Source organism: Penicillium roqueforti, assembly GCF_015533775.1.
Source record: "Penicillium roqueforti strain LCP96 04111 chromosome Unknown scaffold_06, whole genome shotgun sequence".
NCBI classification, from domain to species: domain Eukaryota; kingdom Fungi; phylum Ascomycota; class Eurotiomycetes; order Eurotiales; family Aspergillaceae; genus Penicillium; species Penicillium roqueforti.
Window position 1 is genome coordinate 318,212 of NW_024067570.1, and position 15,617 is coordinate 333,828.

Genomic DNA, 15,617 nt, shown 5'->3' on the forward strand with positions numbered 1-15,617 from the left:
CCGTTAACCGGTCAGACTGAGTCTGTGCACATTGTGCAATCCGAACGCAGTCGAGTCAGCAGACTGAACTGCGACCAACGGACGGTTAGAGTTGGGGCTTATCCTCTTCTGTCGGGGCACTGGACTTCTAGAAGGTCTTCGAAGGAAATCAGTGGAGACTTGAGCGGGGTGATCCTAGCTGTCAATCGGGTTCATACGTGATAGAGAAGAGTTCGTGAGTGCGCAGCCAGTTGCAGCAATGGCTCGGACGCTTGAGCACCTCATTCGTCGTCGATTAGCCTTGTTGGGAACGGGATTTGAAATTCCGGTTGACAGCGCCTTAGTGATTGGCACCGATGATCCCCCGGTACGGCGGAGAATACTCTATTGATCCCTCATTTTTAGTCCTAGAGATTTGGATTAAGGATATGCTGCATCAAAGCTAAGGGCTGTACGACTTCAAGGACAAGGCATTGGAGGTGTTTCGACTATCGAATGGGATTGGTATACGAAACACTACAAAGTGAGTCCAAATGCTTTCCTCCGAGTCGGCGGAAAGAGCTTGGTTACGGTCTCAATGTTATTTCTTTGATCGCTTTGATCATTCAAAAACACGTGGAATCCGTTTTGGCTCAGCCCCATACCATCCCGGCATATGGACCACGAATAAGATGCTTACAGGGCCACCTGGGGATTAAAAAAAGGTCAAAAGATAAGCTCAATGCGCAGGCTTGTATCAACTCCCCACCTTCTTTGAGCCAGGGGTAAAGCCCACATGGACATGCTGCAGGTCTCAGCCTTCAACAGTTGTAGATCACACATGGCATCTGCACTCCACTATTCTAGCAATTGATTGACGTGCTGCGTCCCTCTAGGCGGTTTTCGAGTGCCCGACAAGGACAGGGGGGAGGGCCAGACAAAGAAAACATGCATGGCCAAGACTGCCACACGGCGAGAGGGCATGCAATAACGTGGCTGGTTCCTGCGTCCAAGGTCCCAAGTAGCCCACGAGCCAGTCCGCGGGGGATGATAGTCTTCTAGAAAAACTGCAGGGCTTGGTTGGTGCGCTCGTCGTACTTGTAAACAGCCACATCCAGTCTTTGGCAACATCCTTGTATGCCATGGCCTATCCGGTCTGGCCTGGGGCACCGTCAAAGCAATTGCTCGTATCTGCTAATCTTGATCTGGACATGAGTTCAGAGTATGTCCCCGAGTAAGCGCGAACCGCCGTGCATGTATGGAATGGCGAGATCTGACAAGAACTGGTCGGGGAGATCTTCCATGCGTTCAATGAGTTCATGACTTCCCGTGGCGTTGGATTTTTAACATTGACAGATGAATCTGGAGACCTGGACAAGCCGAAATCCGATGAGAAGATTACAAATTATAGATCGGCGTTTCCGTGCAAGTTAAATCTCAATCGACCCCGTACCATCTAGTGAAATGGCACGATCCGAGACGTATCCACGGAAGGGAACCCGAGCAGTAGTCAAAATGAGGGCACGGCAGGTCACGCCCAGCAAATGGCCCCCGTGCCACAATCAATCGAGCCATTCCTGGCGTGGGCCTTCGCCGGATTTATTACGCCGGTCGAAGCCAGCCAATCAGCGTGGATGTGGCGGTCTGGACTTGGTGGATTTGCCGGTCACGATATCGATTCCAACCCTGGACGCGATGGCAGGTTACCGTCGATCAGCGCGGGCCCACTCCACTACAGCCGCGATAGACCGGGACAAGAGTTTCCCCCCGAAGCTCAGACCTACATTAATGAAGACGGCAGAAGGGGAAAAGGGAAAAATGCCCCCCGACTCCCCGAATCCCCGGGACCCAATGATACACACCGGCCGTCGAGACTGCTGCCTTTTTCTGCATAGCCATCCATGGTTTGCTCCGCGCAGGCTGACTGGGGAACTTTGAGGGGGAGCAGTTCTCTCGCCTGGTTGGTTGGACCGGATATGCCTCGATAGAAGTGGTCGTTCATGACTCGTACGGAGGAGACGAGCGAATCGGTGTGATAGCGAGTGGAGGTTACTGGTATTGTCATGATCCTTCGCATGTCTTGCAGGCTTGGCTTTACTCTGCGACGTTCTCTAAACGTCTGCCGTACAGTATCACGTATATCGCGCTTGACAGCAACGGATGGCATGCAACTAGTGCTTCATTTTCCCGTTTCTGTCCGAGCTAGTGTCTTTCTGGTTACTTGCATCTGCTAACTATACGCCTCCCCGTGGTTTCTTTTTCGAATGTCAGTGTCAGTGTCAGTGTCAAGTATAAAAGAATAAAAATAAGAAAAAAGAAATATCCCAACGACCCTGCATCCAAGCTAAGATCACACTACATTTACATTTCCACCTACCCCGGCTCCGGATGTCTCCTTTTCCATTTTAATCGGGCCTATTGCATCCCCGGGTCTCGGGCGGTGGAAAGACCCTACAGGCCCATGGTCTGCCCTAGTGCAATGGCTCCATACTGGAGCCGTACATCGTCACCCAGCCGAAGCTTTTTCTTTCTCTCCAGGCTATTTGTAGGTGTCCAAATTTGGCACAAAGACAATATGTTTGGGATATAGGGCAGTCACAGATCCATCTCCATGCTATTTCAGCATTGAATGGAATATTGCAAATGCAGCCTATCACGCCAATAGCACGGACTAGGACCAAAGTGGTAAATAATCTGCCATGAACGCCTCCACTGGATTTAGAGTAGAAAAGGGAAAGGAAAGGAAATCAAATAAAGAAAAGCGAAATCCAATTAAATAAATCTGGAAAATGCGATTAATTCCATTAATGAGAATATTAAATTGCATTTCTATTTCGATTTAATCCAAATAATCTCAGAATCACATCCAGAACTAGAGTGCGGATTGTATTCCAGGCCTTCTTCTGGAGGTTTCAGCCTCTCTGGCTACTTGCCTGCTCTCCCCTCTCCTCTATTTATTGCGAGACCCGCCCATCTTTCAATCGGCAATATCCAAGTCTTTGGCTTTTGTCTTTCCTCTTTGAACATATCCACTTGATCTCCATACCTAGGGTCTTCATACTTACCTACATCCACACATCCAATTGGATTGTTGCAGTGCGTGTCTCACCTGCCAGCGGGTGCATCTGCAGTCGTGTTTGAGACCTCTCTTTCAGGAGAGCGTAACTGCGAGACAAACCCGTCTGCGTAGGACAGCAGAGAATATCTTGATTCTACACCTCTTCCACTTCTTTCCTCTTTCTGGAAACCCTCTTTCTCTTCTTTCCTCTCTAGCTTTCAACTCATATCCTCTTTTTATCCTATCTCATCAGCTTCACAACAATGACTTTGGTTGCAAGACCCATTCCTCCTACACCTCCCCAATCTACAGACGGACATCCCTTGCCCGAAGAGTCCTTCCAAGGTCCTGGAACGTACCGAGCAGTGTGCATCAACATGCAGATGTCTGGTGAAATCAGTGGCCAAGAAATAGTGAGTCTGATCTTCTGGCTGTTGCCTCATAGCAATGCTAACCATCTCAGCACTACGGGTCTCCTCCGTTCTACACCGTCCCCGGTTATCCTCACATGCCTCCTCAATCGGTAAGTTTTACTCCCATTTCTCCATTGACCGACACTGACCAAGATAGATCATGTCTGGCCAGGTCACCACGCCTCCTCCGGTATCTGATGAAGATCTCGTCCCAATGGGGTCACCTACCAGGACCTCTTCGCCAGCTTGGTCACGGTCCCCCAGTTCTCGTGCTAAAACACCAGTCAGAGACGCTCCAGTCAGGGCAGCCCGACAGCGGCGCAACCGTAACCGGAGAGAACTCTCCGATTCAGGTATCCAGCTTGAGGGACCCATCAGTCAGCTTACTGAATCTTTTCACACTACTCCTATCAAAGACATGGACGCCTGGGTCTCTCGATCGGCCTCTGAGCGACAGGACGAGGTCCGCAAGAAGAACGGGAAGATCTCTCGACCCATGAATTCCTTCATGCTTTATCGGTCTGCATATGCCGAGCGCACCAAGCGACTAGTGGGTGCGAACAACCACCAGATCGTCTCCAAGATCGCTGGCCAGGGCTGGAAGCTAGAGCCGGTTGAGATCCGACGGAAATACGAAGATCTAGCAAAGCTCGAACGTGACAACCATGCCGCAACACATCCTAACTACAAGTTCTCCCCCAACAAAGCCGCAACCACTGCCAGCCGACGTGATAGTGGCTCTCCTGCCCTCACACCAGGACATGTTGCCGATGAAGGCGGTTTCTCTGACATGGAAAGTGACCTTGGATCGACGACGTATCGCGGGTCTCCTTACGCCCACTCACGATCCCAAAGCTTCGAAGAGGCCTACTACGATAGTAGCCGGGATTCCTCACCATTTGGGCCTGACTCCATGATGACACCCGGATATATTCACCCCTCCTGGCAAAACACAAGCCATCCCAGTGGCCTCCCAATGATGCAGCCCACCGAATCCTACGGAGACATGCACTACCGCTCCAACAGCCCTCAACAGGATATGGGATATGGCTCTTCCCTCGCCGGTCTCCCTGGTGCCACTCACCATGAGTTGCTCCAGCCTCAGCTTACTCACTCGCACGGTCTCCCCATGCACGACATGGACCCCCGTCTTCTCAGCAACGGCGAGTCTGGAGTTTCCGCCATGTCCGCTCCTTCCTATGCCAACCCTGGCTCATACACTTGGGCTGACGAGACTCCAACCGGCTATTACACAGCCTCATCGGCGCCGGCCATGTCTTCCGGCGCCGTTTCATACGCGCATTCCAGCATGACCTCTGCCTACCTCCCCAGCATGCAGAGCCTCGAAGGCCGGGATCCATCATGGGATATGGTTCGCCATGAAAGCATGGCTGACCCCACCAGCTCTGAGTTCGAGATGTGGTGCTCCACTGAGCCCAACTCTAACAACTATTAAGCACTCAAGCAATACCCATGGCTATCGGGCCTTTCATAGTCTCCCACGTTATTAATTGGCTGACCAACTTACTGCTGTACTCCTGGATGAGAACATGAGCAGAGTCGGCCACGCCAATGGGAGACGGAGTCTGGGCGTACGGGAATCATGAATAATCTCCTTGGTTCGGTCTTTTACTTTTCATACTGTCATGCCCATCAATCTGGACTTTGTCTTACTTTCATTTGATTTCGGATCTGGCTGGAAATCGATTCGATACTTAGGGTCTGGTCTTTAGATTTCTGATATTTTCACGTCGAAGGAATTATGCACTGGGAGGAATCGTGATTTTTTTAATGCCCATTGGTTTTTTTTTAGCAAATATCCATTCAAATCTTTCTCTATTCCGTATCTTGAAGCCGTTAGATGTTAGGTAATTGCTTTTGATTGTCACCGGTCTTAGATTAGTTAGCCTACGCGGATCTTCACATGCTGTAAAGGGCAGTGATGTCCGAACAGATCTTGGATCTCATGGCTTGCAGGGGATATTATGATGTCTCGTTCTATCGTACTCTATTACACCGCTACTTGAGAGATTCACGTGCGGTTGCCATATGCTGGAAGGTCCCGATGGGCAATGGTCCTAGTGATTTCCATGTCTTTATGGGTTCGCCTGGTTTTGCAAACTTGTTTAGCCCCTTGAAGTAAAACTGCTAGATTTCTTATTTATGAGATTTGGAATAGGACTAGCCACTTTGAATGAAGCTATTCAAGTCCAAAATACTGTCATGAGCCTGGTGCATACAATTCTTGTATGAATATGTCGTTCCTGCTAGACAGAACATATAGGTATCTCTTTCTAATAAATTGGTTTGAATACCAAAGACCTCTGTCTCATTTTTTTCTTTTTAACTCAAGGGGCTCTAGGTGTATTGCGCCTGCGCTTCCTAGACAGTTCATACGGTGTGAATGTCTGAAGTCAACCTTGATCTAATCCAGTTAGATCCTTTCAACCAAAGAGACACATAATAGTGACAAACACATCAATCTGCCTTTCCCAACACAAACTCCATGCTCTCTCTGAGACCTGACACACCTCTCGTATACCTCTCGTATACCTCGAGCCCTAAGTCAGGCAATACTCCACCGCCCCGCCTGCCCACCGCCTCAACCCCAAGGCTTCGCCGAGCAAGTCGAATTGATCCTGTTGGCCAAGACATTTGACAGAGACACCCGTGCGAAACAGTTCAATAAAAATCAATCGATCGATACCCATTTCCTCCAGCGAGAAAATCAAACCTCTAATCCGGAGTCCACAACAAAACAAATTCACCTCCGCCCGTCCTCCGCACCCCTCCTACCTCCTACCCCTCAACCGCATCCAAGCTCCGAAGACAATCCACAGCCAAGATGTCGATTCCCAACGAAGCTCTCCAGAAGGTGTGTCTTAGACTGAATCATTTTACATATTTGTGTGGGATACCGCGAGCAGATGGTCATGGGAAGCGGTGTGCCAAGCCAATTCGGTCTCACTCAGCCTCTTGTCTCTGTTTCCGGTTGAGGACGTCAATTCCAATAAAGACAAGCAAATGCTAATGGCTCTAAACAACTACAGCTCTTCCAGGAGATTGAGACCCGTGCGATCTCCTCGCAGCAGCAGATCAGTATCACCAAGGCTCATATGACGGCCAAGCAGCGCGATATCCGCATGCTACAGCTTACATCGAAGGAGTTGTCTGAGTTGCCTTCTGATACGAATGTTTACGAGGGTGTCGGGAAAATGTGAGCTTTTGTTTTCTCTTTCCTATCCTGGCTTCTTGTTTCTTATCACATTTCTTTTCCTGTTTTCAATTTCGCAACCCCGAAACTGTGAGACAGTCGGCGAGATCACTCATTCGCCCCTTTTCTCGTGAAATGAAACTGACTTATCGCCCTGTTCTAGGTTCGTCAACGTTCCCGTCGGCATAGTCAACAAGCGTCTTGTGCGCGAGAGTGGCGAGGCCACCGCTGAGATCTCCAACCTCGAGAAGAAGCTGCAATATCACGAGACGACGAACCAGAAGAGTCGTGAGAACTTGGAGCAGATTCTCAAGTCTGGGAGGGCGTGAGTAGATTGTTGGAATAAGAATATGAGACGAGAGCGAGACGCGAACGCGATGCGCTCCCATGTGGCGGGTATCCTTGATTGTGGTATCTTTATACCAAAGGTTTAGCGATTCTCGCGAATGTGAATATTAATGGGCAGGAACGGACAAGGCTGATTCTGCTCTGTCATTTTCTTCCGGGCGGACCTGCGATGGGTTGGTGGATATGATACACTATGCCGGGGAGATGCACGGAAGGTACAATATCTGCCCTTCTATGTCCGGCTCCTGGTCACGTTCTGGCGACTATACATACTTGGATTGCCGGCTGGTGACTTAGATACCCGGAGTTTTGTTTGCAAAAATGTCTTTCTTGAATGAATCAAGCGAGGAAAGAGCGTACCATTATAATCTCTTTGCTTACACAGGTATCCTCCCCTTCTGTGGTTTCTTATCTAATCCTAATCCTGGATTTAAGAGTTGATTGATCTTCGTCTAACGAGAAATACGTAGCCTCGGTGCCAACATCCCAATTTAATATGTTCATTGTGCTAGCTGTCAAGCGCATTGTGGGGTAGTAGCTCATAGTGCTGCAGCTGCCATTTCCGACGATGCAAGGGTCAAATGCGAAGCACGTTTAAATTTACTTATTTCAGGCTGTCTAGTATTACACGACATGCAATAAGGTGCGTACAAGGTAGGTGCCTAATATCTGCATAGTGTCTCACCAAAATGGCAATTTGATAGGGCTGATATGCAAAGGGGTCTGATCGAAAGTATACTTCAACAAGGTCCTCAAGGATCCAAGGTAGAAAAGGTCAGTAGCGCAAAGTCCACAGAAAACATTTCCATTTGGTATTGTCACATGAATCATGTCTTATCAGTTCTCATTCCAGGAATGAGCGCCTATGCTGCCAATATCTACGTCATTGTCCGGGTAAAATGGGCCTGGCTACAGAGATGACGCCAATGGCGTTGGTCTGTGGTACTATGTTGTATTAGTCGGGCACGTACTAGTCCATATGAGCTCTGACCTTTATCCTGTCCCTCCCTCATGGCAACATGAGTTCATCTCGGAGATGCCGAACGGAATCCGCTTTACGCAGTGAATTAATAGATTCGAGAATAGAATGGGCGAGACTATGGGTATGGGTATATCGGTTTGAATCGTAATCGTACGACAGCCAAGCAGGCCTTGTCTGCTCCATCTTCGGAATCTGCAAGTGGATCAATCTAGCAACAGGCCTCGATCACATTGGTACTAGCTTCGGATTTGAAATTGATGATTCTGGAGTACGAGGATCAGGCCTCAGAGGATTTCCGGGTTAGGTGTCTCAACATTAAGTTTGATAGCAATGCTTAAGTGGAGTGTGTAGTTATATCAATCTCTGGCTTCCCATGGTTCTGATATTGTGTCTTTTGCCTTGGATAGAAATGCCGTGCCAACCCTTGGGCCAGTGGCAACTAGAAAGGATTGTGATATTATTTGCAGCTATGCGTTGTCCAGCTCCATAGCTTTAGCCTAGGGTGTCAGAAAGATGGATATACGTGACTGCCCCCCTCTTTCATCCAATCATGTGGTGGGAATATAACTAGTGATATTCCACTTACGGAGTAGTCGCTTTGAATTACTCCGTACAGTCAGAAGACTGATGTAGTGGGGTATTGGAGACTCGCACCGACACGGCCGTGTACAACTTCCATAGATTCTGGTCTTCAAGGACTAGAAATTTGAAATGTAGTCAAATGTTAGTGTTTATAGACGTGACGAAGAACCAAGAGAAGCCAGTCGGGTGCGGGAGTCAGCAGTCCATGGGTCACGTCACGGGAGCACCCGACCTCGTCCACAGGTTCACCGCTGCGTTCCATGGATAGCATCACGTTCCCAGCTATGAAATTTCCATTTCCGGCTGTTTTCCCGCCGCTTTTCGCCGAGTCACTCAGTCCAAGTGGGCGCAATCCTTCGCCCCCGTAAAAGCGGCGACTAATATCCATGGGTGCAAAGCCCCACCCGGCGAGCTACTGTGTGTTAAAATGGATATAGATCAACCGTGGATGGAGCCTGGGATGGAGAAGACATGAGACATTGTTGGTGCCCAATGCAGTGTTGCAGCGAATGGTATCTCGAAGTCCCGATTATGGATACAACATATTAGGTCGGAAGACTCAGCGCTAAAGGGGACCCAGTTTAAGTGCTCCGTACGGGTTCAAGACGCGACTCGGTGATCCACAGGAAAACGAGATCACAACAAACACGGTTTCAGTAACCGCCTGATGTCTCCTGGATGCGTGCTCAACGGCTCATTCAAAGTTAGTGCGAAGGGTCTGGTTTGAGTTCCGTATACAAAGAATGTGGTTTCATGTGTCGCGGGTCTGTGTCGCGACACTGCCTAATGTGTGGTCTAAAAGAACTAATATTAGAGTGCCTCGGTGTCAACGGCGCTAACATCAATCCTCGAGAATGGACTCGAAGTGGGGCCTTGGTGATGATGGTATCCCAACGCTGGAGTGGGAGTAGACAGTGTGGACAATGTACCGAGTACAACAGTGAGGGAATCTGGAAATAGTATATGAAGGATAGAAGGGAATATAAGAAAGAGGGTGGAGTCTGTCGAAGGAAAAGATTCTCGAGTCGAATCCAAAGATTATGCATGAGGCTGAAATACAGTGTGAATTAAAAATGACGCCCATGACGCCTGAACAAAATAAAAGGGCACTCCCTGGCTTTCCTCCTTTTTCCTTTTCTCTTTCTCCCCAACCCCTCCCCCGCTTTGGCTGAAGATCTAAGCGCACACCTCTCGTACACAAATTTCGAGTATTTCAGCCAGTTTTTATTCTTCAGCTTACTTCTCATTTCTCTCGCTTTCTCTTGGGGTATCTCTCGTATCTTCTGTGATAACCCCGCCCAGCGCCCCTCTATCAGGGAATCTATATTATCAATACCCGACTGGTCGCAACCCAGCCAAAAATGCCCGTACGAGCAATGTATGACGACGAGTATTCTTCTCACGACTCGGAGTTTGAGACCGACGTCTCCACCCGGCGAACAGGTGTCAGAACCCATATCCGCGAGCGCTCTGTTTCTCGCCAGCGCCGCCCGGAAATCATCACACGCGAGTACATAACACCACCTATCCAAACCCGTGTACCCCGGTCGGCCTCGATCAGTAGCCGACACCGCGAGTATGAACTACCAGTGGCACCCACCGCACCGGCGGTAATGATTTTCAACGAGCAAGGGCTGAAATCAGAGAGCCGGTCGGAGAACAAGCCCCAGTCTCGACGAGTGCAGCAGCGGTTCAGCGATAAGTACAACGTCAACCGCTTCGAGGATGAAGAGGAGGAAGACATCGTGCAGGTGCCTGTCGCCCCGCGCCGCCGTGAGCGCGCCGTCAGCAACGTCTCGCGCACAGCCTCTCCCCTCCAACGTGATCACGAGCTGGCTATGAACCAACACATGATGGAGCGCAACGACATCCGGCAAGACATAGGCCAACAATTGCTGGAGCGCAATGACCTCCGCCAGGACATGGATCTCTGGAAGCATCAGCAGGAGATCGAACGGCTCCAGCGGGAGCTGCAAAAGTCTCGGCGCGCCGAGCAGGAGCGTTCACATGAGCATTCACGTTCGCGCGAGCAAATCATTGTGAACCAGCCCGATCCGCACGACTCTCGCATGCTCAGGGAGGAGCTAGAGTACGAGGAAGAGATCTCGGATCGGCTGCGTAAGCTGCAGCACTTCGAGCGTAAGCATCTATCCGAGGAGGAGGAGCGCAAGGCTGGGGAGCGCTACCAGCTCAAGCAGCTGGCGGCGGAGAAAAGAGCCGCTGCTGAGCAAGAGGAGGTTAGACGCAAACTGATGGAGGAGCGGTTGAAGGAAATTGCGTGCGCTCAGGATGAGAAAATACAGAGGGAGAAGCTCGTGCGGGAGGAAAAGTGGAAGGAGCTGGCAAGGTTGACGGAGGAGCAAGAGGCGCGGGACAAGCTTGTGCGAGAGGAGAAGTGGAAACGGCTTGCCCGGGAGAAGGAAGAAGAGGAGGAGCGCGAAAAGCTCATTCAGCAGATCCGAGATGAGGATATGCGAAAGGCAAGGGAAGCCGAGGAGAAGAGGAAGAAGGAGCTCGCTGTCAAGGCTGCTGCTGTTGAAGAGTGGAAGCTTGAACAGGAGCGGAGGAAGCAGAGGGAGGCTGAGGAGGCCATGCAGAAGGCGAGGGAGTTCCGCGAGCACCTCCGCAGCATTGGCTATAGCGAGGAGGAGATCGACGGCATCATCAATAAGAAAAAACACGACGAGAAGAAAAAAGAAGAAAAGAAAGAGAAGGAAGAAGATAGGAGGGAAGAGAGGAGGGAAGAGCGAAGGGACGAGAGGAAGGAAGAGAAGATCACATGGATCAAGGTATGGAGTACTCTATACATCCCTCCATATACTAGGGCTTCAACTAACACTATCCCAGGTCCATCGCAAGCACTTGATGCCAGAGACCTTGATAGCCTACGGCCTGCCTTGGGATTGGGATGAGGTAAGAACCATACCCCCCGTGTGTGTGCAATGCAGACTAACACGTTCACAGCATGACAACAACTACATCATCATCAAGAAGTGGATCGACGACGATTTCCAAGAACAGCTCTTCGCCCACACTCGACGTTTACGCGAGACCAAGATGCTCACCGAGACATCCCACTCGATGACCGAACTGAAAGTCAACGACCGCCGAAAGGACAAGATGTTCCTGGTCCGGAAGAAGAGCCCTTCGGGCCGCGTGCGCGTCTTCGCATAAATGGTTTCCTATTCAGCGCTGTTTTGCCTATGATTGATGTGTGACAAGAAATTTGGATTCCGGTATATGTAAACGTTGTTATTGGTTTCTTGTTGAGATTGTGCCAAGTTGTGTTTTGTTAAGATTTGTTTGTTTTTTTTTTGGGTGTTTCTTTTTATATCACAGAGCATGTGGTAGTATAGTAACGCGATATGAACTGATGACTATGTTTTTATTCTGATTCTATCTTCTCTCGTCGTACCGGTTACTTTGTATACCCTGTCTAATCTACGCATGTAGTGAACATCTCACGGGCATAGGCTTGGTATAGCTAGGTTGGGGCATACCCCTAGTATAAATGGAAAGTTGGGGTCGGGGATGATATGATAAGCAGTATATGCAGATGCAGTACAATATACATGTCAGGCCTCAGCTTTGTGTAAGAAAACCTCCCATTGGGTCAATCTCAATGCAGATATGCATCTCTAAGCACGGACCCAGACGCGAGCTAGAATGGGGTCTTAACGGACTATAATACAGAAAGTGGAATGGGTATGATGTGAGGGAGGGAGATAGCCAAGGGCAGGAAAGGCAGAAAACACAAGCCTAAAGACCCATCTGGGGATTCGTTTCCCACCGTCTCTCAGCGCGCAGGATGAGTTCCTCATAGACAGTCCATGCCAGCGCGGAGCTAATAGCCTTGCGAGCCATGCGGATACCAAGTCCACCAAAGAGACTGCGCATGCCATCCTCGTGGATCATCAAGCGCGTAGCATGCACCATGTTCCCATATTTAGCAGGCATCAGCTGCAACCGGGTCTTGACGGCATCAAAAGGATTGGTGATTGCAGTCGCCATGCCGGCGGCCGCTCCACCAGAGACGAAGTGTATTGACGAGGACGAAACAGCGGTGGGTGCCTCGCCATTATTAGAGGGTTTCGCGGCCATCAAGGCGAACCGTCGCTTTAATTGTTCGTAGAAGAGAACATAAAGACCCGCATATGGGGCATCGCGAGCGGCAGTGGCGCCGAATCCTGCGAAGAGCCCACGCAGGCCTTCCGTGCGGACAATATCCCGGCCTGCGCCCATTAGGCTGCGATATGCGTAGTAGTCCGACTCGTAACGGACCTTGATCACGGTCACGGGCATCATTACGAAGCCTGCGGCGACTCTTGCGACGGCTCCCGTGGTGAGATTGGCTGTGTTGGAGAGTTTTGGGAGGACAGATGATGACCTAGCGCTTGTTACCGGATTGGTCAAGGCTTTGGGGTTGGTTTGCGCAACGGCTTGGCGTAATGCGTTGAGACTGGTGAAGTATATTGCCGACCCGAAGCCGGTGCGGAGGGCTGAAGGAAGTGTACCCCGCCATAATCCGCGAATTGGATGCGGAGAGGATATAATAGCCTTCAAAGTCGGGAGGAGGGCGGCTCCCTGGGACTGTTGGACTCGGGTTTTGAGGAGGTCGGCGGGTTGGAGAAGGATGGAGGAGGTAAGGCCAGAGCAAAGACCAGCAGCAAAGTGAAAGGGTGTTTTTGAGGCTATAGCAGTAAGCAGATTATGATTAGCAATGAAATGGAAATGATTGGAGCTTGGACAGAAACATACTTGTTGAGGTGTTGGTTTTCACCTGTGGCACCGTTAGGGTGTTATTTTGCGACATTGCTGGATCAACCCGGGCCGCGACTTCGGCGACAGAGAATATATTTATTTTAAAGGTAGAGGATTCAATGCCAGATCGAGCTCCATGGATGTCGCGTATGCGTAGCGGTCAGGCAGACGTATCCACCGGATGCGGAAAAAAAAAACAAGAGAGGTCCACAAAGACGGTCTCAGTCAAATGTGGGCACTGGCTTGCATTCCACCAGGGATTCAACGAGGGGAAATAGAATTGAACAAGATCGAGAGCAAATGCAAGTGCTGAGTCTTGCCGAGGTCGCCGACAGACGTTGAAAAACAGTGAAGTCATCGGGGTCAGCAATGGCTATCGATAAGCCACACCGCTTGGCATTTTATGTTGATTTTATACATTGTACAATATTCGGAGTAGAAGATTAGTATTATGCAATGAATAGTTATAGTTCAAGTAGCTCAGGGCACTCTAAAGTCAACCACATAGTATGACTATGGTATGACTGCTATACTATCCCACATGCGGCTCTTTGACCGTAAGGCTGTTGTATGTTCGGAGTACGGAGTACTTCATGTAGATCATTCCAACGCATATGCATACTGTTTTACAGCCCCAAACGCAAGCAGAAACATACAAACACAAATAGAGAAGTCGATATCGAAGTAAATATCGAAATTTAATTACAAATATGTCAATAAATAGCCCTCGAGTGAAGAAATCGACTGCATCCGGCATCTCGCGGAGTGTGCACGGACCAACGAGCCCGTGGGTTATCGACGTCATGTGCTTTTTGTTGTTCTTTTCTCTTTTCCCTTCTCTTTGAATTTCGAGGACATTATAGGGCTTACAGACCTTACAGACCTTACAGAGTCGACATCTATACTACCTTGGTATACAGCATAAATGCCTTGGTCTTTGCCCTTCTTTCCGTATCCGACCGCAAAGGCCGGATACTGGGAGCCTGTCACTTCCACCTTGAACTGGTGCGAAGAGGTGTGTATTTCCAACCATGAGGAAGCGCAGAGGCAAGAACTAGGCTGATATATTTCTTTGCGCAGGACTATTATGCTACCCCCTATGCCGCGGAGATTGTCAATACACTCACGAATTTGCTGTTCATGTGGCTTGGAGTCCAGGGCATTCGCAGCTGCCGTCGTAATGGACATGACCAAATCTTCACGGTCGCCCTCGTTGGCTACCTAGTAGTCGGCACAGGAAGCTTTCTGTTTCACTCGACCCTCAAGTGTAAGTTTCCTATACACTAACCCCAAGATGTGGTCAAGGGCGGCGGGCCCCCACCAAAGATGTCTTAAACGATATGAGTGATCGCAAGAGCAATACTGACCGGTGAACCCCACAACAGACCCTATGCAGCTAGTGGACGAACTCTCGATGATCTATACCACTTGCCTTATGGCATATGCCTCATTCTCGTACTCCCGGACCAACACCGTACGAGTCTTTCTCGGAATTACGCTCACAGGTCTCGCTGTATTCATCACCCTGTACTACCACTATCTCCAAGACCCAGTCTTCCACCAGAATGCATACGCGTGCCTGACTACCGTCGTCGTCTTCCGTAGCATGCACACTATGGAAACAACCCTCCGACCCAGATGGCGCCACTCGACGGAAGAGGACCGCCTAGCACGCCAGAGGATGGGACTTCCCGTTCCGACGAAGGAGCGCCAGAACTACGAGAATGTGCGCGACATGAAGACCCTCAAGACCATGTGGTTCATGGTGATATATGGACTGAGCATGTTTTTGGGCGGTTTCTTCATCTGGGGCTTGGACAACATATACTGCTCTGAGATCCGTCGGTATCGCCGCTCTGTTGGTCTTCCATGGGGTCTCCTATTGGAAGGACATGGTTGGTGGTATGTGCTCAACCTACTATGAATTGCTATGGTCTGTTTGCTAATTCATTCTCACTTGCAGGCATATCATGACTGGCATCGGTGCTTATCTCTATATCACGTGGGGAATCTGGCTCCGCCACTGTCTCAACAACGAACAAGACAAATACCACCTGCGCTGGGTGCACTTCTGGCAGATTCCCGAAGTGGTCCGCACCTCGGATGTGCCATCCGAATCCGCGGTAGCCCGAGCCAAGAAGTCAACGTGAAACAGCTGCCGAGACATTCTCTCTCCCAGTTGGTTCATTACTCGCACCCAATTTTTATGGGTGGCGATATACCACACTCTTGCAAATGTGACCCTCGACATAAAATAGATACCACGCTCCTGTCTGTCCTTTGCCGCGAGACTCGGAGCAG

The 15,617-nt window shown here is 49.9% G+C and overlaps 5 protein-coding genes across 5 annotated transcripts; 4 read left to right on the forward strand and 1 right to left on the reverse strand.

Moving 5' to 3' along the window:
• Positions 1–3,279: 3,279 nt before the first annotated feature.
• On the forward strand, positions 3,280–4,885 carry LCP9604111_3649 (transcriptional regulator family: HMG; the record flags this gene model as incomplete). Its single annotated transcript, XM_039071260.1, has 3 exons — positions 3,280–3,429; positions 3,480–3,539; positions 3,587–4,885. 3 exons carry the CDS (start codon positions 3,280–3,282, stop codon positions 4,883–4,885), a joined length of 1,509 nt encoding a protein of 502 aa, XP_038930312.1.
• A 1,389-nt stretch (positions 4,886–6,274) lies between these two features.
• LCP9604111_3650 (putative prefoldin subunit 1) lies at positions 6,275–6,972 on the forward strand (the record flags this gene model as incomplete). The annotated part of the gene is made up of 3 exons (XM_039071262.1): positions 6,275–6,304; positions 6,480–6,646; positions 6,807–6,972. 3 exons carry the CDS (start codon positions 6,275–6,277, stop codon positions 6,970–6,972), a joined length of 363 nt encoding a protein of 120 aa, XP_038930313.1.
• A 2,944-nt stretch (positions 6,973–9,916) lies between these two features.
• LCP9604111_3651 (uncharacterized protein) lies at positions 9,917–11,729 on the forward strand (the record flags this gene model as incomplete). Its single annotated transcript, XM_039071263.1, has 3 exons — positions 9,917–11,344; positions 11,403–11,468; positions 11,520–11,729. The coding sequence occupies 3 exons, from the start codon at positions 9,917–9,919 to the stop codon at positions 11,727–11,729; spliced, it is 1,704 nt and encodes a 567-aa protein (XP_038930314.1).
• A 585-nt stretch (positions 11,730–12,314) lies between these two features.
• LCP9604111_3652 (putative mitochondrial carrier protein) lies at positions 12,315–13,368 on the reverse strand (the record flags this gene model as incomplete). Its single annotated transcript, XM_039071264.1, has 2 exons — positions 12,315–13,246; positions 13,314–13,368. The coding sequence occupies 2 exons, from the start codon at positions 13,366–13,368 to the stop codon at positions 12,315–12,317; spliced, it is 987 nt and encodes a 328-aa protein (XP_038930315.1).
• Positions 13,369–14,241: 873 nt separating this feature from the next.
• On the forward strand, positions 14,242–15,466 carry LCP9604111_3653 (ceramidase; the record flags this gene model as incomplete). Its single annotated transcript, XM_039071265.1, has 4 exons — positions 14,242–14,331; positions 14,397–14,583; positions 14,702–15,218; positions 15,280–15,466. The coding sequence occupies 4 exons, from the start codon at positions 14,242–14,244 to the stop codon at positions 15,464–15,466; spliced, it is 981 nt and encodes a 326-aa protein (XP_038930316.1).
• Between the last annotated feature and the right edge of the window lie 151 nt (positions 15,467–15,617).